Here is a 25,585-nt window from a genome sequence, read left to right as displayed (position 1 = left end):
TATAACACAGGGAAAAAATAGACTACCCCCTGCCTAAAGGTGAAAGTGTGAAAAAGGGGGTTACTTTGTTAGGATGAGCACCTGAGTTCAGTTGAAGCTCCTCATGTAGCCGCTTACATTATAGGTAAAGGGAATCTCATTCCTCTCCTAAATTGTTATTCACATTCATATATATACTTTCAAATCATTGATATCATATTTGTTTTTGGAAAACATAACATCATTTAACTTACTTAATTAGACATGTCAGAGTTGGATTTTGAAAATTTCAAGTCCTACTGTATATACATAAGTTTATAGTTATAGCAAACAGTTACTTTGAAAGGTAATAAAGATGTGATTCATTGTGATTGATTATGTTTGGCTGTAATTTTTTGCTTGCTATCTTAGCTCAGCTGGTAGAGCACATGGCCTTCAACCATGTAGTTGCGGGTTCGACTCCCACAGATGGCACATAAGTTAAGTCTTTCTGCAATGGCCATGAACCCAATATTGCATATACTCAGGAAAACTCTGTGCATATTTAAATTTATGTTCTGGGTACTATCTTCTACACTATTTGCTGGCTCAAGCAAATCTGTATGCATTACCAAAACCAAAACCAAAGCTCTTTTCCAGTAACAAGTACCAGGTCGAGCACATTAATCTAAATTTATGTTTTGGGTGCTAATTCCTATGTTGTTTTATCTGTTCGCGGGCACAACTAATAAAGTTATTTTTACGACATGCTTACCTCTGCTAGAATAAGTACAGTAAGTCGACTGGCGGTGATTAGGTATCAGTCAGTATATTGTTCAACTATGGTGTGAAGAATTTCAGCACACTGAATCAGAATTCAAATGATGTATTTAGACAGTTTGAAGAGTGGAAGTTTATTTCAGATGAAAATCTGAATCCATTCATATCAAAGGGCCTTAAATCTTTTACTTCTACAGATTTTTATACCATTTTAATGTCTCAATTAGCTTCATACCAATTCTTCCTTACATCTCCAGTGTTAACAAAGTTTTATTCATTAAATCTATATCTCAAATTACTTTTACATTTGTTGTTTCACCTAGTTCTGGTTATGGTTGTATGCCTTTTGATCGTGGTAAAGAGTGCGGAGTTATGAGAAGGTATTTGTATTATGATCAAAGTAGTTCTAAACTCTACATAGATACATTTTGGTGTTTGAGGGTTCTTAATGGCTTGATATCAATATTTCAAATGCAAATTTTATGTATGAATTGATTCTGGAGATGGGGTACTTTCTGGATTCTATGTTTACGAATGCAAATATGTTGTCCTTGGTTAACAAGGGTGGTTGTCTTGATGCTAACAAGCTGGTTGGTAAAAGGCCACAACAACCTAGTATTCTCTGGATTGTTTTGACTATATTGATCATTCAAATGACAAGGGGAATTGAGTACGTTACTGCACAGGAAATGCTTATCAGTTTCCTAACTCAGATGGGACAAGTTCAGAAAGGTTTTGTTGCAGCAACTTCAAATTCAAGTCAGAATGCTTATGAGTTGTGTGATGAAACCTTGCACCAAGTTAATGTTCTCTGTATTATTTTGAGACTTTATATGACAAAGAACAACAAGTACTCAATCAAATTCCTAGTCGCCGTAGTTGGTGTTTTATTGGTGAGGTTGGTTTTGTGCTTTTTCAACAGTGGGTACATGCAGAACCTACATCCTTCTTACATTACAATTTTGAGTTTTCTGCCACACTAATGAAGGTTTGGCTAAATCAGTTTCGTAGGCAAGTCTATCATCCAGCAGTTGTGCGGTCTTCACAAGTGATTACAGTGTATAAACTAGAAGATGGTGTTCCTTGGTTCCATGTCTATTCCTATTCTCTTGTGGTGGTATCCTTAGTTGTTAAGAGACATTGTGAACTCTTGAAGCTCAAGAGGGGATATAGAGGAGTGGGATTCTGCGAAGGAGTAGTGGAAATCAAGAAGTTACTTGTAGGAGCTAATGGTGGCGAGAGCATAACGAAAGAACTGTTGGAAGAAACTAGTACTGAAGTGGTTGGTGTTTTTACACAGCTAGGAGATGGAGTTCTGCAGATGGGAATGAATAAAAGATTCAACGAAGCTGATCGGGTTATTGATGATGCTCGACTTGATGTAGGCAGATTACAACAGAAGATTGAATTAGAACAGTGTGCATATACTTTTGCAAGAGCTATCTCTCCTATGAGACTTATAAAATAAGTCTTTTTCTCTTCATTTCTTAAAAACAGTTGAGAATTTGAAATTGGTTCTGGGGAGCTAGTTATGTTCAATTAGAGTAATTTGTAGTGTTGATAATAGAAGTTGGAAAATGTCTGATTATCTCTAGTTTTGGCAATTTATAAAAGAGAATTACCTAGTACAATGGTTGCTGGTAATGGGGATTCCTTAGCAGTCAGGGGTGGCGGGTTGCATTCTGTATCTTACAGGAATTCTCGACACTTATTGCAATTTCAACTTCTAGTTCAGCTGAACATCACATCACCAGGGTTAGTATATACAAGTTTGAAGAGGTGAGAATAATTCTGGTCATTGTATTTCATAGCTCTTCTTGTTTTACCCTTGTTCATATCCAGCAACATCAATCTGTTGTATTACTTTTACCTAAGGAGCATAGGAAGGATTTGGTTGTTGCAGGTTTAGTAATGGAAACACTAACCCATAACAAGATATTAGAAGAAAGTGCAATTCCTAGCTTAGCTGGGACCAGGGCAACAATTGTTATGCATAGGTTTGGGTGTCATCTATGTGCAAGAGGCCAACTTGTGCAGTATAGAGAAATGGATAAATGGCAGCACAATTTGGGTCCTGCGGGAGTGTTTGTGACATTCTTCATCTTGTTGGCAGCTAAAGATTGTTTACCCACACTCTTGAGAAGTCCAATGTGGAGTTTGTTGTTTGAGCCAACGAGGGATTCCAATAGAGTGGAATCATATGCATGGGGATCAGATATTCAGAAGTCATTCTTAGAAGCTCATGGATTTGCTTGTGGTGCCCTAATTATTGATAGCAGATTATATGAATTTTTTAACCAAAGGCATATAAGAGTTGTCGGAGATAAAGAGTGGGAGTTCTTCAGGTCTTGTAGCAAATTGTTCCTTAACCTTGCATTTCTCGATGTATATGAGCAATTTAACTGATAAGTACAGACTCCGGTTACATAACTCAATTTTTGCTGAAGATTTTGGGTTCCTTCCAAGTCAGGAGTGGCAACAGTCAATCCTAACCGTAATAAGAAAGAGTCTGGATAAGTATGTTATGCTGGCAGCTGAGTATTTTCTTGAAGGTTTTCATCAACTTCTGACGCAGCTGAAGCTTCCTGCCACTAATGGCACAACAATGGACGGAAAAGCGGAGGCTGTCAAGTCCACTCTGTCAGCAAGTGCAATTAGCCCAAGAAGAGGTAGTACCAGAAACATGAGTTGGATGACATTCATTCCGACATCTCTCATTGCAGCAGTCCACCTTATTACCTGGTATGCCAACTGTTTAGATAAAAACAGAGACACAGTAAGGAGGTCTTGGAATCAGATATACTCATGCACTTATGAAGTCCTTTCCCGAGTAGGAAACGAGAAAAGCTACCTTCACCCGTCAACTGGCAGTGGAGATATATTCCTTATGTTTGAATGTGCGTATACAGTCAGTAGCACTAGCAATGCTATTAAGACGTACAAAATCGCGAAGATAGTGGGCTCGCTTACTGAAATTCCAGGAATGAGTTCAGCGATTTGTGGACCTTGATGCTGAAATTTTTCATACTGTTGAGAAGAAGTTGTCGCTGCTGTGTACTCCATCAACCGTACTCAGATCATTTCATATCCTCCATCCTTGAGGACAAGGATGATTTGAAGGGGTGGGTTACGTGGGTATCTGTCATGTCCCCAGTTATGGGCTGTCCAGTTATTAAGGGCAGACCCTATGCTATTTAGTAAAAGTAGTAGTTATAGGCGTGGGAGTGGCATGTGCCAGGCTTTATAAGCTTCAACCTAATCTTATGGAATATAATTTGTGTTTGTTTTCTGTCAATTCTCCGAAGGTTGTTAACTTCAATCTCAGGCTATCTTTTTTAAGAGATTGGAGTTGTTTAGGAATAGGTTAATCTTACATTTATGACAACTTTGTGTCTCAGTTTAAGGTATATGGGGCATTTTATGACCGAAAGAAGACATTGGCAATTGTACTTGGATACCTTCAAATGCATAGTGTTGAGCCTGTTGGTTCGTGCTTGATTAATCCAAACAAAGCGACTGTATTATTTGTCGTTAAAACTACTACTATACCCATTTCTCAGATTTTTTGTCTGCATCAATAACCATTCGCCTTGATGAGAACGTATGCAGCTCATCAGAGATAATCTGTCTTCCGGAATTATCTTTTTTTGCATTGAGATTCCGAACACTTGAACTCCATCAACATTTCCTTGCTATGAAATAAAGTAACCCAAAAAGTAAAAGAAGAGAAACTAAAAATTTCAACCACTGACCTATTCAAAAGCATCTCGGATAATAACTATGGTAAAAATCAGTTTCCCGTGTTTGATTTAGACACCTAATACGAACAGATTTGCATTGCATACATTTGATGTTTTGTGACACTGACGTTGATGTTTTCACATGCTGGACACTGACACTGTGAGAACATTAGTATAAAAGAAGTAAGAATATAAATGCAGAACCAACGTTATGAAACAGAATGCGTATGTTGCGTTAAAACTTACAGTGCATTCCATCCAATATTACCGATAAATAGGTAAGCAAACGAAAAGTAGACGGCCAAAGTGAATCCAAAAACCACCTAAATTAGCTAGTTTTACGCCATAAAGCTACTGTTGATGGGGGATTATGTGAAGTTTCTTGGTTGTTTCCAAGTACTTTATATTCACATTCAGTATTAAATTGGAGGGCATCTACTAATAGACCTGGCACTCTTTCGGGTGGTTTAGTTGAAATTTACACAATGTTTTATCACTTGAATGCGGTTAGAGTCTAGGACCTAGGTGCGCATGTGGGTGGCGCCTGGATAGTCTCTCGGATAAAGAAGGTTTTTCACATTTCAAGATAGTAAAACTGACCCCTTGGCAAAAAAAAAAAACTGACCAACCAGACGTAAGAAACGTGCAGTCAATAAAATCAGAGCATACCAAAATCAGAATCGTAACAGACTAACAATCGTGTGGGATAAAAAGTAGAGTTGGGTCAGTGGAGTAGTGCGGTAGTGGGGCTCATACAATATGCCACAGCGGTTGCAGGTGTTATCAAATTTAATGGGGTAACCAAACCTCTATAAATCAAAATTATCGATCACCCCTGGATTATTAACCCCCCTTATAGAATTCGCTAATCCCTTTAGCAGTCACGCAAAGTCATACCAAAAATGGCAAAAACCCAAATTCCGTTTCTGTGTTGCCGTGCTGGCGAAGATTTAAATTAAGCAACAAATCACCGAGTTGTTTAGAGTCCTAAATAGACTCGCTGGAATTGCGAAAGAATTGGTGAGATTTTGGAATTCCAAAATTAGGGTTCTCTCTGCGTTAGGATATAAAAACACCGACTCCCATCTCCATTAACTCATTCACGATCTGTTAATCCTGATAAAATATTTTTGGTTCCATCTCTGAGAGAGATCTTTGATCGAACAAGATGGTGAGTTACAGAGTCGCAAGAGCTTCAGAATACCTAGTAATCACTGGTTGTGGTATAGACGACATCAAACTAGCAAAGAAAGCATGGATTCTTCCTGGTCAATCCTTCAATCGTTTCGATGTTTCACCAGTCAACTACACATTCGAAGTTCAAGCTATGAGTTCAGAAAAACTCTCTTTCGTGCTTCCTGCTGTTTTCACAATTGGTCCTCGTGTTGATAATCATGAAGCCTTGTTGAAGTATGCAAAACTCCTCTCTAGTCATGATCGTCAATCTAATCATGTCAAAGAACTTGTTAAAGGTGTTATTGAAGGAGAAACTAGAGTTCTGGCTGCTTCCATGACTATGGAAGATGTATTCAAGGGTACTAAAGATTTCAAGAAAGAGGTGTTTGATAAGGTTCAGTTAGAGCTTGATCAATTTGGGCTGTTGATTTACAACGCAAATATCAAACAGCTTGTTGATGTTCCAGGACATGAATATTTTTCTTATTTGGGTCAGAAGACTCAGATGGAAGCTGCAAATCAAGCCAAAGTTGATGTTGCAGAAGCCAAGATGAAAGGTGCAGTTGGTGCCAAACTGAGAGAGGGACAGACCGTACAAAACGCGGCAAAGATCGACGCTGAAACCAAGATTATTGCAACTCAGAGACAAGGACAAGGAAAGAAAGAAGAACTTAAGGTTCAGGCCGAGGTTAAGATTTTTGAAAACCAAAGGGATGCTGAGGTTGCTGAAGCTAATGCGGAGTTGGCTACTAAGAAGGCTAAATGGGCACAATTGGCACAGTTAGCTGAGGTTGAATCTGTTAAGGCTGTTGCCATTAAAGAGGCTGAGTTGCAGAGAGAAGTTGAGTTGAAGAATGCTTTGACTCGGACTGAAAAATTGAAGGCCGAGTATCTTAGTAAAGCTAGTGTGGAATATGATGTCAAGGTAATTGATTGTTAATTACTATTTCATATCTATTTATTGTTTAATTTATTAATCAGATTTCATAGTTTATTCGTTAGTAATGGATTGTGCTGGTACCAATATTTGCCTAAATCTTGGTAAGATTATCAATAATGATGATTCATAATGAAATTTTCAGGTGCAAGAGGCAAATTGGGAGTTGTACAAGAAGCAAAAACAAGCAGAAGCAGCTTTATATGAGAAACAGAAATCAGCTGAAGCTCAAAAGCTTGCTGCTGAGGCACAGTTTTTTGCCCGACAACAAGCCGCTGATGGAGAATTATACGCGAAAAAGAAAGAAGCTGAAGGAATGGTAGCTGCAGCTGAAGCACAAGGAGTTTATGTTCGAACACTTTTAAAAGCATTTAATGGGAACTATGCTGCACTAAGAGATTACTTGATGATTAATGGTGGAATGTTTCAACAGATTGCCCAGATTAATGCTGGTGCAGTTAAGGGTTTGCAGCCAAAGATTAGTATTTGGACTAATGGTGATGGTTCTTCTGTGGGAGCTAATGGGGTAGATGGTTCAGCTTCAGGAGCTCTGAAAGAGATCGCAGGATTATATAAGACTTTGCCAAATTTGCTTCAGACTGTGGAGGATCAAACTGGAATGACTCCTCCCACATGGTTAGCTGCAAGTTCTGGTACTCCAAAGTAACTATGCTAGCTAGCTAGCTCACAAGATGCTTTCATGAAGGTACAAACATATATTTTAGGCTTTGATTTCATTAGCCTTATTGGTTTCTAGGATTTCAGATTATGATCATAGTTTTAGGTTGCTTAAGACTTCAGTGGTCCACTGCTCTTTTTAATGAATATTTAGGTAAATTGAACTACATTCAATTTACTTTGCAAACTGCCTCAGAGAAATAGTTTTGACATCTATCTGCTTATAAAATTTTTCTTTTTATTAAATTAGTTGTTCCGTTATAAAAATACACATCTATTTTGCGCATCTTGGCATCCAATTGTGTTTGGTTTTTCGAACTTAATGCCCATAGCACCCACCTGTGTTTGGTTTTTCGAACTTAATGCCCATAGCACCCTCCTGTGTTTGGTTTTTCGAACTTAATGCCCATAGCACCCACCTTTGTTTGGTGTATAAAATAAGTCAGTACAGATGCTTACTCTAGTTGGGCTGTTGTAAACTGTTGAATGTATGGACACCAGATACCCAGCTGGAAAATGATGCCAAAATCAATCGGCTATCTATGAAGAACCCTAAATCCCTCCTTACGTAGCTAATATCAGGTGTAGAACTACTTTTAGAGTCATCAAATTCAGAGACTGTTGCTTATCGTTATGTGTACTTGAATTTATAGAGCTCTATTTGCCATGTCTGACTTTATTACATACACGAACATCACAAATGAAATGAGAACACCAAATCCCAATCTTTCATAAATAAAACAAGACCTTAGCACCAGTATTTAGAGAGAAAAAAGTCTAAATAACCCACATTAAAATTGTATGTCTAGAAGAAGTATCATGATTGATTAGAAGATGTAACGGACCGAGTAGCCAACCATGAAGGTGGGACCATCCCAGTTTGTTCTTCAACAGTCTGAAACAATGGTGGTAACATCTTGTAAACTCCTGCCACCTCTTTCATGGCTCCTGAAACTGAACCGTCTACAGCATTAATAGTACTACCATCCCCTGAATGGCCATTGCCTGTGGTCCATATACTAATCTTTGGCTGCAAACCTTGAACTGCACTGGCATTAATCTTGGCAATTTCTTGAAACATACCACCATTTATCATCAGATAATCTCTTAATGCAGCATAGTTCCCGTTAAATGCTTGAAATAAAGTACGAATGTAAATTCCTTGTGCCTCTGCTGCCGTTACTAAACCTTCTGATTCTTTTGTTTTCGCATATAGTTCTCCATCTGCTGCTTGTTTTCGAGCAAAAAGAGTTGCTTCTGCGGCTAGTTTTTGGGCCTCAGCTGCCTTCTGGCTCTCATAGAGTACTGCTTCTGCTTCTTTTTGTTTCTTGTATAGCTCCCAGTTTGCCTCTTGAACCTGATAATTGGTTACTTAGGTCAAACAAACAAATTCTTGTCCAAATGCTTGTGTGGTTCTTTTCTTGCTTAATTGCTTATGAGAATTCATAGGGAGGGAATGTCTTAAGAACTAAATATGGTCACTGCTGGTTTATATTATTTTAGTGCCAGCTTCTTCTAGAGTACGACTATAAATATTCATTACTATAGGTGTTCAGAACATAGTTACTGGTAAACGAAGCTGGTCTCTTTAGTTGGAGTAGATGATTTGTCAGAGGCAGGCATTCAGCTCTAGTTAGAATTACAAATTTACAGTCTCAAGTTTTTATGGTTTTCCACCTATCTAGCTGTTCTCGTCATTATTATACGTAGTGATCCCTCGTCATAGATATGAATTCTGTTGTCGTTGTTATTATACATAGTGTGATCCCTGGTTATAGATATGAATTAGGATTGCTCATCAGTGGAGGGTTTAGGTTTCAATTGGATTCTTGTCCTGTTCATCATTTTAATAGAAACTTATATTCTGCGCCTCTATTCTCCCTGTTCCTCCTAATATGAGATAATCAAAGCGATACAAGCAGAAACCTACCTAATCAGGGGTGTCATGAAATCTCTTTATTCTACTTCCAACTGCAGTTTTGCTTCTTAGGTATGGATGGGGTGTTATGAAATCTCACTCATGCCAAATGGATGGGCTTGGGTGACTCCTAAATCAGTTGTGAGTTTAGCAAGTTCATTCTCACCAAGGGGTTTCTAAAACGCTGGTGGCAATTAGCCAATTATGCCCAGTGGCAATGCTTTAATCTTTTTGAAAAGCGAGATTGTTTGAAATTACAAGTGCAATCAGATTTTAGCCTTGGATTGGAGGGAAAGCCAACAATTTTCTCATTAGCAGCTGTCAAACTGCATTATTCATGGGTTGTATGTTTCTCTAGTTCTCTTTCTTTAGTTTTTGTTCTGTTCTGTAGCGGTTTTTCTACAGTGGTAGAATTCTCTGTTTGTGCATTCTTTCAGTAATAATATCTCCATATAAGTTTTATTCTTCATAATTTAGTGACCTTTTGTAATCATATGGCGAAACAAAAGGACGGACTTTGGTCACCCCTTTGCATCCTAATTTTTTTTTTGTCAAAAATTAGCATGTTTTAGTTAAGTGTGTCCAGTCCAAATTTCTAGAATAAAAAAGTGAAAGCAGAAATGAAACAATTACCTTGATTTCATACTCCACACTGGCTTTACTAAGGAACTCAGCCTTCAACTTTTCGGTCCGAGTCAAAGCATTCTTCATCTCAACTTCTCTTTGCAACTCAGCCTCTTTGATGGCCACCGCCTTAACAGACTCAACCTCGGCCAACTGTGCCAACTGAGCCCACCCAACCTTCTTGGTCGCCAATTCAGCATTAGCTTCAGCTACATCAGCTTCTCTGTGGTTCTCAAAAACCTTAACCTCAGCCTTTACCTTAAGTTCTTCTTTCTTTCCTTCCCCTTGCCTTTGAGTTGATATAATCTTCGTTTCTGCATCGATTTTTGCCGCGTTTTGTGCAGTTTGACCTTCTCTCAACTTGGCTCCAACTTCACCTTTCATTTTTGCTTCTGCCACATCGATTTTTGCTTGATTGGCTGCTTCCATTTGAACCTTCTGACCCAAATACGAAAAATATTCATGTCCTCTGACATCCACAAGATGTTTAATGTTTGCGTTGTAAATCAAAAGCCCAAATTGGTTGAGTTCTAATTGAACTTTCTCAAATACTTCTTTCTTGAAATCTTTAGTACCTTTGAATACATCTTCCATAGTCATTGAAGCAGCAAGAACTCGAGTTTCTCCTTCAATAATACCTTGAACTAGATCTTTAACATGGTTAGACTGACGATTATGACAAGAGAGCAGTTTTGCATATCTCAGTAGGCTTTGTTGATCTTCATGACGAGGACCAATAGTGAAGACGGCTGGGAGAAGGAAAGCAAGCTTTTCGGAACTCATAGCTTGAACTTCGAAAGTATAATTCACAGGAGATACGTCGATAATAGTGCTCGACTGGCCTAGAAGTACCCATGCCTTTTTTGCAAGTTTTATGTCGTCGATGCCGGATCCAGTGATTACTAGATATTCTGAAGCTTTGGCTACTTTGTAACTGATAAACATGGTTTAGAATTGGTTTCTGTAAATCACCGACCCAAAACAAAACTGTGTTAAAGTATCTCGGAATTAAAATTGCAGAGATAACATATGCGTTGGTGCAATGAAATTATGGATAAACATGTATACAACAACTATTAAGGGGATGATGTGAAATTCTTCCCTGGCAAAGTCTTATTTTTGCTTCGTCAAAGTCAATTACTTGCGTGGATATTTTAGTTTTAAATAATGCTTCACCCACGAATACAAGATTTTCGTTGCAAGTTATAGTCCCTTTTGTTGAAGTGGAGATGATTACAAGATCTTCTATCCTAGAGGGCAAGTTTAACTGCACCAATAATATTTTGCCAGGGAAACCTCAATCCAGCATGGAATCGGTCGTCCCCCATTGTTAGATGAATTGTTGGTGAAGAGTGGGAAGTGCATCTCCCACAAAAAAGAATGTTGTGCGTGTATTGAGATTTATCTTTGTTTCTGTCAGTCTACTTACTGAACTTTCCTTGTAACATAATACTTGCAGCAGTTAAACCAGAATGAAGCACAAATCTTTGCTTTGATTTTATTTTTGTTTTCTTTTGAAGCATTTGCTTTGATATATATTTTTAAAATGATCCACAAATTCTACACGTTAGTGGAAAATACCAGGAACTCTAAAATTTCTTCTAGTCTCTCTATAATGTTAGGTTGGTATAGCCGAGTTTATTTTCGAGAGTGATGCAAGAGAAATACTACTCTAAGACACAGGAAAGAAAATTTATTCATTACGTGGGATTGCAAAAGGGGAAGTGTAAGCCTTAAGTTGAAGGGTGGAATTCGTTATAGAATTGTGGAAGTGAATAATGTTATTACGCTGGTTAGAATTGCGGGGAGATTTGCTAAAGTCTCCTTGTTTCCTTCTTGGTTTATCTTATTAGGCTAAAGCAACGATACGACACTATTGACGTTGTGTCCGCATCAGACACGCTTTGGACATAGAATACGTGTGCGACACCAATATGACGCGTGTGTAGAAGTTTATGTTCCATTTTACTAGTTAGAAATAATCTAGTATGTGCGACACAAATATAATTTTTTCCCCGGTGGGCTAACCTAACCGCACAAAATTGAATTTTTTTAATATGTTTGCGTGATTAATATATTTGACATGCTATAACACTATGATCTTTGTATGTAAAATTATTTAATTAATATATTAATAAACGTGTCCGTGTCTTAATGACTTTGAATTTTATCGGTCCCTGTGTCCACGCCGTGTTGTGTCCCATATTTGTACTTCCTAGGGCTACATATTTTCCCAACTGTGATTTTTCAAGATATTCCATGTTCATTCTTTTATGTTTTGAAGACAAAAGGTAAAAATACATTTACAAAGAAATAGATACAAGTGATTACCAAAGATCGTGACAATTATGAAAGATTTCCACATGAAAAAGTACAAAGATAGTTGGAACATTATAAAAAGTATCCAAGTCCGAACTCCATAACAAACTATATTTTATTACAAAAATAATTTCTTCTTTCAATTTGTTTCCATTGGAAAACAATAAATTAAAAATGGTTTGTACATCTTTTAAGAAAATAATAACTTCTTGTTTTCTTTTGTAAATCAAAAATTGATTAGTCCCACATCTGGGAGTTCTCACTTCTTAAATTATTTTAAGAAACATTTTAATCTCACATCGGGGAGTCCCAAGATTTTATAAACAAGCATTTGTCATTCTATTGAAAGATCTAACAAAAAGCGTTTTTTTACATTTTTAGGGAAACCAGAAGAACAATGTTTTCATTGCTTTTCTTAAGTTTTTTGAGATTTTTCTAGGGTTTTCATTCAAGCTGAGCATCTACTGCATATGCTAGTAGTAAGTGTAATAGGGTGAATGTTTTATCCTAGAAGCATCTGTCATGTGCTACAACATCGCTCTTGAGTGTAGCTGGAGGATAATGTTTTAAGGACAGCGTATTGAACACGTGACTACTCTGTTTTTCAAAGTTTTCCTACATACCATGTTACTGTTGGGGAGATCTTGAGAGCTTATCCTTTTCTTCAAATCACTTCCATTGCAAAGGAGCTAAGTATCAACAACTTTTATTTATTTGATCATTTCTCATTTTTTATTATTGCACCTAACAATCTCAAGACATTAATAATTTAATATAGTAATAATCTAAAATGAATGACTGATTTGTGAATCGTTGATGTTGATACTATATTGGACAATGATAAGTGCGTAATTTATTATAATTTTGTTATCATTTCCATGCTTGTATTTGCGTTATTTACTATAATTTTGTTATCATATTACCTTGTATTACTCTTGTTTTCTTTTGTTTATCTTATTTAGGTAGAATCATCCAAAAGGAGCGAAAAGAGTGCTGAAACGAATATAAATTCAAGTGTGGACTATGGATCAGGAGGAACTCGACCGAATTCATGAGTATACAACTCTATGCTGTAGAGAATGAAGAGACGAAAAGAACGCAAAAAAGAATGAGGTCATTCCGAGTTCGTATGCAAAAGTTATGTGCAAAATAGTTTAGGATCAAGTAGGGACCAATCCCTACCTACATCGGGGAATAGGGTAGGACAGATCCCTACCTCCATGAAGTGACCAAAATACTTTCCAAAATTGGATTTCTTATTTCCTAAGTATTCCCAATCCCTAATATTCTTAGGGATATTGACTTCCAAATACTTTTGAGGGAGTTTCAGACAGGCGTTTTCAAGAAGATCCGAAGTGGAGACAAGAAGAAAAAGAGCCAAAGCTAGGGTGGGGTTTTTCCATTACCGAATCTATTTCTCTTTGATTATTTCTTATTTATATCATGGATTTCACTAAATCCATGAGTGGCTAAACTCCTATTTGATTAAGGATGAATTTTAAGTTTTAAACATGATTTGATTTAATATATGAATCTATTTTGATTTATTCACAAGATTATCGATTGTATGTATCATTATTATTGTTTATGATTGATTGATTGATTGCTTTAGGTATCCAACTAAACTGATCCCTTAATTGATCTATTACTATTAAAATATTGTGAGATAAGTAATAGTCGAACAACCTATACACAAGTAGAAATCATGAAACCTTGCAGAGGGGTTTTGTGGAGCAATCGCGAATAAAGACAACACTAGTAAGTGACCTTGATCTAAGAGTTTAACTGCTAGGATTGACCTAAATTAATAGACCTTAAAGAATTTGACTAGATTACATCTAGGGTGATGTACTTCTAGGTGGTTTAGAAAAATAGAATCTGATATGCGAGAACTTCTACATAAGGAATTTTAGGGATAGCACTGATCTAGCTGTTATCCTACGGTTGATGATAATCTTTGATTTATGGCGAATGAATAATCATATTGCTTTTGATGAATGTTTAGTAACGAATAAGGATTCCTCGATCATACTCCTCATCCTTGATTACATCTTTATTAATTGCTTTGTTGTTTACTTTGCTTTATATTCAATCTATAAACAAAACCCCTCATTTTGTGACCTTTGACAACTAAAAACTCACTGCTCTTCGTGGGAACGATCCTTACTTCTATTATATTACCAGTTAATTATGTGAAAATAAGTGTTTAATTTGTTGCACTCACGACACGCATCAGACAACTAACTATATTAAAGGAAAAATTGAGTTTTTGATCAGCCGTAGAGTTTCTGGTATATCTCTTTAAATTAGAAGGAATTTCGGTGAATCCTTTTAATAAAATATAATAGACACCCTGATAGTTATCCGCACCAAATTTCAGGATTTTTGGAGTTGTATAAGTATCTTTTAGATATTTTACAAAACATAGAAACGTTCATGAAACATTCTGATGGACAGAAAAATGATGTTGACTAAATTTGTTTTTCTGACGTAACCATGAGTTTTTTGAAATGGTAATTTAATTTAATTTTCTGATCTAGAATTGTGGTTTGTGAGATATGGTGTTTTCAAAAACGTTGCGCATGTTTGTCCAAAATTTGAATAATTGTGTCAAAGCTCTAAATTAGTGTGAGATCTTGCAACCATTTGTAGTGGTACTTTGTCACTTTGGATATGCTATGAGATACTGGTACTAATGAGTACTTTTATCCATAATATACTTGAGATTTCAATTTAGTTGAAATATCACACTCATGAACAAATTAGATCAAGTAACAAATTGATTGTTGTGACTTGAAGTGATTAGTTCATCATCCGGATAAGTATCGTAGACTGGTGGTAAGTCCCAATCCACAACAACAATACCTTCTCCTTTCTCACCTAGTGATATCAATGATCCCCCATGAAAAACATGTTTGGGAAACAAATGTTCATCTTCTTTAGAAACTCGTTGTGGCATATCTAAAGGGTTGCGCCGGTGTTGATGAGAGAAAACGATTTACTGGTTTTTGAGGAAAAGTGGTGAGATGAGGGTCGTTTCCTCAAACGAGAAATTGCCTTAACCTTTTGCAAATAGATGCACTGTACGGGAGTGCATTGAGTTCGAGAGATCAATCTGTAGGACTCCGGCCTAAACCAAGAAAATGGATGTTCCAGAGTCAATTCGGTCACAAAGAAGGGATGGGGGTCGATCTGTAGGAGGGAAGCTGAGAAGTGATGTGTGAGATCAATGATCAAAGGATTGAATGTGTTGTGAGTTTCTGCAAATTGATGAACCGTTGAGTTCGAATAAGTTTGAATTCTGCTCTGTTGAGAGTGATCGTTCAGATGAGAATTCTTGTGATAATTACCATATATCTGAAATTTTCTTCTCAATCATGAATTCAGAGACTTATTTGTATTGCCGGAATGTAGACATATTGATCTCCAATAAGTGTGGGGGTTGCTCGAGTGAAAGAGTGGGAAATCGTGGTTAAACCAGTTCCATGTCGTGCGGAGACTTGGTTGATCGTACACCTACTACTTTGCTAACTTCCTCAACCGCTTGCATGACTTACTCACATTTATCATCGTGGATGAACACACATGTCGTAGGCCGCCATACCAAAACCCTAGTGAATATCCCCTCATGTAACATGATTGATGTCTCATGATTGTGGAGTCTGCAAGGCAGACGTGTATTTGATTAGTCAGTTGCAGACTTGATTATACGATGAGTTTTAGTATTGCTGAGTCGAGCATGATTGACGAATGCTCTGTGATTCATGGATTGAGCATGTCTGTTGGGACAGATGTATAGTTCTTGAATGAATGTTGATAGTTGAATCAACATGATGAACATTGATAGTCTGAGAAAATATTGCTCGATTGAGAAATTATTAAATATTGATAGTTGAATCAATATTGCTAGTCTGAGAAAATATTGCTCGTTTGATATATTATTGAATATTGATAGTTGAATCAATATTTGATAGTCTGAGCAAATATTGCTCGTTTAATAAATTATTGGTAGCCCGACTAAACAAAATATTAATTTATAATATTGGTAGATGGACCGAATATAATTAATTAAAATGTTGATTGTTGGATCAACATTAAATATTGGTGTTTGAACCTGTTCAGAATTATGCTTTTGTAGATGGTGGATTTTCGACAAGGGCTAAAATTGTAAACTCATAATTATACGAAGCTCTGATCCAGCAATCAGACGTGAGTATTGAGACACGGGTCTCTCATCGAATTCTCAACGGAGAGTACTTTCTCTCAGAGTACATGTAGATATGTAGTCTCACGACTGGAAAACGGCATATCTCATGAATACTGAACACTTTCAGTGATTATTTCTATATAATATCACGAGATGGACGGCTCCTAGACAGCTTGCTCTGCTAGTATAGAGCGATAACGTCTTCAGGAATAAACAACGAGTTTACCCTGACTATATAAAGGATATGACTTACCGACAAGCTCATATCGGGATAATTAATGCTCCTAGACAGCTTGCTCTGCTAGTATAGAGCCACAAAGTTAATTATTCCTAATTAATTCTGTCGTGACATTCACTACTGAATTCCCAGAATAATCTATTATTGCTTCTATTCCATGGTCGAATCCACGACTGGTCCCATGGAATGACAATAACAATTCCTCCTATTCCATGGTCGAATCCACGACTGGTCCCATGGAATGGCAATAAACAATTGTTCTGATTCTATGATCGAATCCACGGCTTGATCTCATAGAATTATATTATCTCATTACTCCGATTTCATGATCGAATCCACAACTGGTCTCATAAATGGTAATAGATAAATCTTAATTACTCCGATTCTATGGTCGAATCTACGATCCCGTGGAATGGTAATGCTCACTTTATTATTCTGAATTCGTAGTCGAATCCTCAGCTGATCTTATGAATTAATAATAAACATCTTATTACTCAGTTTTGTGAATTATTCTCCACCGAATTCCACAATTAGTAATAAATAATCAACAACCGGGCATCTGAGCTACCTCTAAGTAAGCCCCGATTCAAATGGTGAAAGTGTATTGAACGACGATGCACTAACAGTCACCGCACGAACGAGTATTTCAAAATACAACGAAACGATGAACCTATGCAAAATAGGGAAGAAAATAATAAATAATTAAAAATATTGACCAAGGTGCTGGGAACACGACACACGACCTACCGACCGTGTCGTGGTCAGTTCCACGCCAGTTTTAAATTTTTAATACATTTTTATTATTTTCCATGATTTAATGAAAATTCTCTCATCTGATCAAATCTCATTCGTCTAGAGGAAGCTCCTCGGTTTCATGGTACTTCCATAAATCCATAACAAATAATATAAAATTAAGGAAAGGAGTGTGGGGCGTGACCATCGTCCAATCGGCCATGCCTTGGTTCCAGCCGGCCCCACACCCCACGGTTCCTTATTATTTCTCTAATTTCAGGAAAAAACTCCTTGATTTCATGGTATTTTTTGCACAAATCATCATATAATAATAAAATAAAATAAAATAATGAAAACTTGTGGGACCGGGCCACTAGCCGGCCGACCATGCCCTAGCCGGTCCCACACGCCCTTTGCTTTATTATTTTATCATTATTTATCATATTTTCCTTGAATTCATCAAATTCCTTGATTTTATGGTATTTCTCTCAAATTAGGAAAAATTCCCTCAAATCATCAAAAATACCTAAAAATATTAAAAAATTATGAAAAACTCGTGGTACCGGTCCATAGCCGGCCGGCCATGCCTCCATGGTCCCACATGCCCGTGTTTTTATTATTTTAATATTTTGCTTCCATGAACTCATGAAAACTCCTTCAATTCATGGAAACTCCCTAAATTCATCAAATTTCTCAAAATTCATGAATTTTTCATAAAATCATCAAAATATTATAAAATTAAGGAAAAGGCACCACGGGACCGTGGTCACGACCGGCCGACCATGCCTTGACCACGGCGGTCCCACGCCTCCTCATTCCTTATTTTATAATTATTTTTCATCATCTTATGGTGTTTTCCTCAGTTTCGTCGAAACCCTAATTTTGGCATATTTTCTCGAATGGATGCTCAATTGCACGCCAGAAAATATCAAAAATCTCAGGACTGAGTTGCGGACGCCTTGGGGATACAAGCACGATATCTTGACCGACCAAGATTGGCTCTTTGTCTCAAGGAAGCCGGTCCCATCAATTTTCACAGTTTTGACCTAATTTGCACAATTGCTCGTATTAGGTCCAAAACTCTTCCAAACACTTTGGATTTTCATGAAGTGATCGTCAGGCGGTCACGTGACAACCCAGGGCCGGTTTCATGACTCCATGGTCGGTCCCTCGCCTCGTCATAATTAACTAGGTTTTCTCACCTAAGGCTCAGACGAGCATTTTTGAATAAATGATTAAGCCAGTATTTAGTCATTCTTCCACCAACAAATCGTCAACTCTTCAGGAGTTATTCGTATTTGCTCACGTGATCATATGGACACTACATGGTTGATCCACGGTCCCATATAGTCTCTCCCTCTTTCGTCCTATGGTTAAACTTCTGACGAACCATAAATTGATCAAATTAGGGTTTCTGAATCCAAGGATCATCATTCCAGATTCCAACCTTAATAATTTTACGACGGCCTCGTGGTCATTAATTTTATTAATTATGCTCAGTTCAACGACCAGTATTCTAATTAATATTTTTGGTGCGCTTCCAATAATCTATCAGATGAGCAACACATGCTCAGACGATCAAATATTCAACAATTCATCACATGAGCAACACTTTCTCAGATGATAAATATTTGCTCAAACCAAGGAATATTGGTTCAACAATCAATATTCAATGATCCATCGAATGAGCAATACTTGCTCACTTCATCGTAAGAATTATACCTCTGTCTCATGACATGTTCAATTCATGAGTTTCAGAACATCATGTTCAACTCAGCAACTACATGAACTCATCGTCCCATCAAACCATGAAGTCATCAATTGACTAACATACCATGAGACGTCAATCGTGTCACTTGGGGGGATATCACTTAGGGTTTTGGTCTGGTGGTCTACGGCACGTGTGTTCGAACACACGATGGAATGTGAGCAAGTCGTGCAGTTAGTTGAAAGAATTCACGAGGTAGTGGGTGAAAAATCGACCAAGTCTCCACATGTTGAGCAACTGGTTTCAAACATGATCTTCATTTTCTCACTCCTTGATTCCATCAACTGTCACACTTCATGGGATCATGGTGTCTAAAATTCCAGCAATATAAATAAGTATCTGAATCATGATTGAATCATGAGCATCAACAGTATCATCGATCTCACGTCTCATCGACGAGATCATCAACTCATCAATTGAGCAACTACTCTCAATTGAGCAATTTCAATCATTCAGAGCTTATTATATTCAGAATTCACACAACCACAATCTCGATCACCATTGATCTCACACATTTCTCAGCTTCCCTCCTACAGATCAACCCATCCTCTCTTGTGACCGAATTTACTCTGGAACGGTCATTGTCTTGATTTAGGCCGGAGTACTACAGATTGATCTCTCGAATCTAAAGCACCTCCTTTGCAGCGGTGCATCTGTGTGAGGTTTAACATTTCGCTCGGTTCGAGGAGTCTTCTCCATACGGTCGTCTCCTCAATTCCTTAAAAACCAGCAAATTGTTTTCCCCCATCTACAACTTTGCAGAGCATTTGATTCGAAACCCTAATTTTGATCGATTGATGATCAATTGATGATTTACTGAAAATAAATCAATGAGTGAGAGGGGGACCGACTACATGGGATGATGGGCCGACCATGTAGCGCCTAGGTGCTCGAATGAGCAAAACCAAAGTCCTTTGCATCCCGTGGAGAATGTTTAAATGGTGGTTTAATCATTATTGAGATAGTGCTCGTCTGAGCATTAGATAATAAAACCTAATTGTGGAGAGAGGAGGGACCGACCAAGGGGTGTGGACCTTCCCTTGGTGGTCATGGGACCAACTGATGGTCGCTTGATCAAATTCCAAGTTGTTTGGAAAGAGTTTGAACCTAATATTAATTGTAGAAGATTAATTAGGTCAAAATTATGAAGATGTGTGGAATCGGCTCCTTGCAAGACAAAGGGACGACCTTGGTCGGTCAAGGTAGCATGCCCGTGTCACCATGTTGCTCGTGGATCAATTCTGAGAGTTTTGATATTTTCTGACCCGCGTTCGAGCAATATTTTGGATTTTCAAAAGAGTTTGATGTTGACTGAAACTCTCAATTTGCTTGAATGAGCTAGTAGTACTTCGATCGTGCAATCAATATTTTAAGAATATTAAAATAATAATATTTGAATATTTTTTATGAGGAGTCCGGACGGTCATGTGACCATTTGACTTTTTGGCATTTTGGATGTTTGAGCAAAACTAGAAAAATACAGGAAAAATTAGGTTTTTTGCTCAAACGAGGGAATTTCATGAGATGGGGGAAGAAATAATAATAAAATAAGGAATTAGAGAAGTATGGGACCGGCCACGACTAGGGTATGGCCAGCCGGCTAGTAGGCCCGGTCCCATGACACTTTTCCCTATTTTATATTATTTTCATTGTATGAGGAAATATGGAAAAACTAAGAGTTTTGCTCGAACGAGGAAATTTGCTCGAATGAAGGAGTTTTCATGAGATTAGGAAAGATAATAAAATAAAAGGAAGAGGCGTGGGACCAGCCACGGCGGCATGACCGACCTGCCGATGGTCCCGGTCTCCTAGGCGCCTCTTTATTATATTATTATTATTATTTCTTCCCTATTTTGCATAGGTTTCCACGTTCATCCATATTTTGAATACTCTTTCGTGCATTTGGGTACTCGTTCGTGCGATATTGTTAAGTACACTCGCACCATTTTCTCGGGGCTTACTCGGTGGTGGCCTAGATGCCTCTACGTTGAATATTTATTACCAACCCATGAAATTCTACTGGGAAAAGCCATGAATTGAAGTAACGAAATATTATGATGAACGTAGAATATTTTCTAGGAATTCAATTGATGAATCTTGCAACTAGAAATAATTAATTGATGGCTTTATACTAGCAGGAAAGTTGTCTAGGAGCATTATAATTATTCGAGAATCGAGGTATGAGCTAGTAGAAGCGTCAAACTCGTTCTAAATGTGTATTCTGTATAGTCAGGGAACATTGCGGCATCTTGAAGACGTTATCGCTCTATACTAGCAGAAAATCTGTCTAGGAGCCGTCGAACCATTAAGATTCTACACATATGTATTCTACATAGTCGGGAACATTGCAACATCCTGAAGACGTTATCGCTCTATACTAGCAGGCAATCTGTCTAGGAACCGTCCAATCATTTTCGATTTTATATAGAAGTGAATACCGAAATTGCTCAGTTGATGAAATATGCTGATATTTCAGTTGAGAGACTTAAGTGATTGCATATTCATGTGTACTCTGAGAGGTTTGTACGCTCATTCATAGATCATGACATGAGGTTTGTACGCTCATTCAAGGGTCATGACATGAGGTTTGTGAAAAAGGGGGGGTCTAAAAACCATACCCAATATTTCATTCAACAATCTGTATGGATTTAATCCAATATAATTCCGTGAGAATCAACTAGACAGTCAGAATCAATCAAGAAAATATATCCATGAGTTGTATCTTTATTTCTCAATACAATCTGCAATCGAACATATAGAAATCTGTGAGCCCGATTGATATGAGAAATAACTTGAACGGTATCAAAAACCAATGTTCAAGAGTCAATCAATTTCTATCAACAACCAAAGGTTGGATTCACCAATTGTTTGAACTACGCACAACCTGTGATATTTCAATTATATAGAAAATATAATGCGGAAAAGAAATAACACAGACGCCAGAAGTTTTATTAATGAGGAAACCCTAAATGCAGAAAAACCTCGGGATCTAGTCCAGTTTTGAACACCACAATGTATTAAGCCGCTACAGACACTAGCCTACTACAAAATAACTTCGGACTGGAATGTAGCTGATCCCTAACCAATCTCACACTGATCAAGGTACAGTCGTGTTCCTTATGCCTCTGAATCCCAACAGGACTCTACGCACTTGATTCACTTAGCTGATCTCACCTACAACTAAGAGTTGCTATGACCCAAAGTCGAATACTTATAAGCAAATTTGTCTCCCACAGAAATGTCTATTCTGATAGATAAATCTGTTTCCCATGCGAAATACCTATGAAGTTTTGTTCCGTCTTATGATAAATCAAGGTGCACATGAACCAATTGATAATCCGGTCTTATATTCCCTAAGAACATCCTAGAAATATCAATCACCTCACAATAACTTAACTACATGGTAGTAGAACAAGTTATCGTGGAATCACAAAGAATAAGACGAAGAGCTTTGTGATTACTTTTTATATCTTACCTATCAGAGATAAATCTCGAGCAAATTTTAGAGAAGATAGTACTCAACACAATAGAACAAGTAAGATCAGAATACGCAACTGTAGAGAAAATAGTTTGATTTGGCTTCAGAATCCCAATGAAGTCTTTAAGTCCTTAACCTATAATGGTTTTAGGAAAAACCTAGGTTAAAGGAGAATCAACTCTAGTCGCAACTAGTATCACACAGGAGGTGTGGGGATGAGGTTTCCCAGTTGCTAGAGTTCTCCTTTATATATCCTTTCAAATTAGGGTTTGTTAAGTTAGCTTAGAAGCAAAGCATTCCACATTCTCCGTTAGATGAAAATCTGATTTAATATACAAGCTAAGTCTGCTTGAAACCAAAGCAATATCTTTCCACCGTTAGATGGTCTTATCTTGTTACACATAAATGATATACTTTCATTTAGATATGGGTAACCGTACCTAAATGTTTATATTGAGTTGGCTCAATAATAGTTAACCAAAGTCATCCATATAAGCACTTTTTTGTTAACCATATTCACCCAACACATCTAGATCAACTATGATGATCAATCAATCGTGAAAGATAATCGAATGAATCTAATTGTTTTTCATAGAGTTGTTCAATTGTTGACAATCACATAGAAGTATATATGATCCAATTGAAGAAAAATCGGATTGATTCGTAATATACAAAGTACAAGAATCAGTTCATGAACATTAATCCACGGTTTGCAAATTGCATTTCTTATTTCATAAATGTATTTGTTCATGAGTATGTAAATATACTAAACCGATTTTAGAACTTTAACCACTAAGTTTGCAAACGGGTACGCAAACTTTAATTACGGACTTTGGTCTTGTCCAATAGTTTGCAAACGGGTACGCAAACTGTCGTCCCGGACCTAACTCAGGTAGAACCGTTTGCATACTGGTATGCAAACTTGGTTCCCAGACTTTAAAAGTTAAAACCGTTCGCATACTGGTATGTAAACTTGGTTTCCGGACCTGAATCATACCAACACAGTTTGTGCACTAAGTACGCATTCTGTGATGTTTTCCAGACATGGGTTTTAGATCTAAACTTCCATTTCAATCATTGAAACATTTTTAGAAGACGACAATGGCTGTCTCAAACAAACCATTAGTTAATAAGAAATTTTCAAGTGATCGAATGATCAATACGAAACTTTCCAAGTCGACATCAAATGACTGTCTCACAGAAATCATGTAAGATGTTTCAAGGCAATTTCCACATGATCATATTTTGACTTATTATTTAGTTTCCAACGAATAAATTGTTTCCAACTAAACTCGTCAAGAATAACGATGAATGTAGCCAAAGCAAAAAGCTACCAACACATATTTCGAGAAATAGATAAGCGAGTTATACTCAGCTCGAAATAACAAATGTGTATGATATTAAAGTCTACATCACTATACGACTTTTGTCTCAATATGAGATAAAATATAATAGAATAGACTTCTGAGTGATAGATAAGTTTTAATCTCCACATACCTTTTGTGGATGAAGTTCCTCCAAGTTCTTCAGTAGATCTTCATCTTCAGTTGTAAGCGTCGTGAAGTCTAAAGATCAACTACACAATCTATCCTAGTCCGAAAATCCTATAAGTAGACTGGAAATCAAGACTATAGTTTTGATCAACTAAACTTGACAAACAAGCTTGAGATAGCAACGCTTGCGAGTTCGACCGAGCAATGCTCTAAAACTCTCCCCCTTTGTCAATGTTAATGACAAAACTATCAACACATATGGATTACAAAATAAATAAACTTTGTAGCTTCTCATCCATCATGCTTGATTTCCTTGGTTCTTCAACATTCCTTGAATTCTTCGCCACTCCAAGTATTCCAGTGATTCTGAATGTGTTTGACTCAGCATCATTGTTGTTGAAGATCCTTATCTATAACAATACGAAAACAGTTGTTTTCAAATATTGTTATACAGTGTCGTAGTAATATTACACAACATCAAAGTCCAATTGCATCACAACTTTGACAATAATATTATGGTGATATGTATCACTCCCATTTAGTCAATACTTCATCTCACAATGAAAAACACCCACCATTACATAATGATACGTAAACCGTATGTATGTAGTGTGAACTACAAAATAATTCTCCCCCTTTTTGTCAATATAAATTGGAAAAGGTACGAAACCTAACGAGATCGTAATGAAATTCTCATGGAGATACTTCATGACTAAAAGAGAACATATAAACTTTGTTTTGATGATTTCACATAGTCGAAACTTAGTGTATTCATCAAGGAGTTAATAAAGATATAAGATAACTCCTACAACATTCCATAGCCGCACTCCCCACAAAGACTTGGCAATTAAGCACAAGTTCAATTAAGAACTCTCCCCCATAGTATGTCATTCCCGAGAGAACAACAAGAGCGACCTTACTTTCACAAGAAAAGAATTAGATTTCTTTGGACATTAACAAATTACATGAAACATGAATTTGTATCCAGAAAACTCAAATACATTAATCCACAATAGACCTTATTGATTAATTGAATCGGAAATGCTCAACATAAGAAAACTTATGGAGCCATACAATACTTTCACATAAAAATGGATCAGGGAAAGATCAATACTGCGGAATATTCAAAAGTTCATTCTATTTTCCATCAATATTTGAATAATGACACAATAGACTTAACTTTTGACATATATGAGATAATCATAGTTCACGGACGTAAACAGACATATCTCATAACATATTTTTGCAATATGTAAAACCAATAAAAATTAATACTGTAAAATCATCTTCCAAATAACTTAGAATTTAAATAAAATCTAAAAACATTGTGAGATGAAAATCCGTTGGCAATATCTATGTGTAATCACAATATTTGTTATTCCAAACCCTAGTTATCCTTCTTAAAGCACAAGAATAAATTCTCATAAGAAGTTTCCTAGACTTCAAGATCTCTGAAAAATCCTTTATCGTCCCCAAACTCTTTGTCGTCAACAGACATTGGAATATAAGGTTCGTGAAGAAACGAGTCAATTCCAACAA

At 36.9% G+C, this 25,585-nt stretch overlaps 2 protein-coding genes and 1 non-coding gene across 3 annotated transcripts; 2 read left to right on the top strand and 1 right to left on the bottom strand.

The window, feature by feature from the left end:
• The first annotated feature begins 380 nt into the window (after positions 1–380).
• Positions 381–453, top strand: TRNAE-UUC. The gene has a single exon. It is a non-coding gene; the product is annotated as a tRNA-Glu (tRNA).
• Positions 454–5,382: 4,929 nt separating this feature from the next.
• LOC113298277 (flotillin-like protein 4) lies at positions 5,383–7,515 on the top strand. Its single transcript, XM_026546977.1, has 2 exons — positions 5,383–6,579; positions 6,737–7,515. The coding sequence occupies exons 1-2, from the start codon at positions 5,647–5,649 to the stop codon at positions 7,256–7,258; spliced, it is 1,455 nt and encodes a 484-aa protein (XP_026402762.1). The 5' UTR covers positions 5,383–5,646; the 3' UTR covers positions 7,259–7,515.
• A 571-nt stretch (positions 7,516–8,086) lies between these two features.
• LOC113295132 (flotillin-like protein 4) lies at positions 8,087–10,756 on the bottom strand. The gene is made up of 2 exons (XM_026543483.1): positions 9,821–10,756; positions 8,087–8,626 (listed from the first exon to the last, which is right to left on the bottom strand). Exons 1-2 carry the CDS (start codon positions 10,754–10,756, stop codon positions 8,087–8,089), a joined length of 1,476 nt encoding a protein of 491 aa, XP_026399268.1.
• Between the last annotated feature and the right edge of the window lie 14,829 nt (positions 10,757–25,585).

This window comes from Papaver somniferum, chromosome 7, assembly GCF_003573695.1.
Source record: "Papaver somniferum cultivar HN1 chromosome 7, ASM357369v1, whole genome shotgun sequence".
NCBI lineage: Eukaryota > Viridiplantae > Streptophyta > Magnoliopsida > Ranunculales > Papaveraceae > Papaver > Papaver somniferum.
The sequence above is the reverse complement of the archived record's forward strand: the minus strand, read 5'-3'. Positions and strand labels throughout refer to the sequence as shown.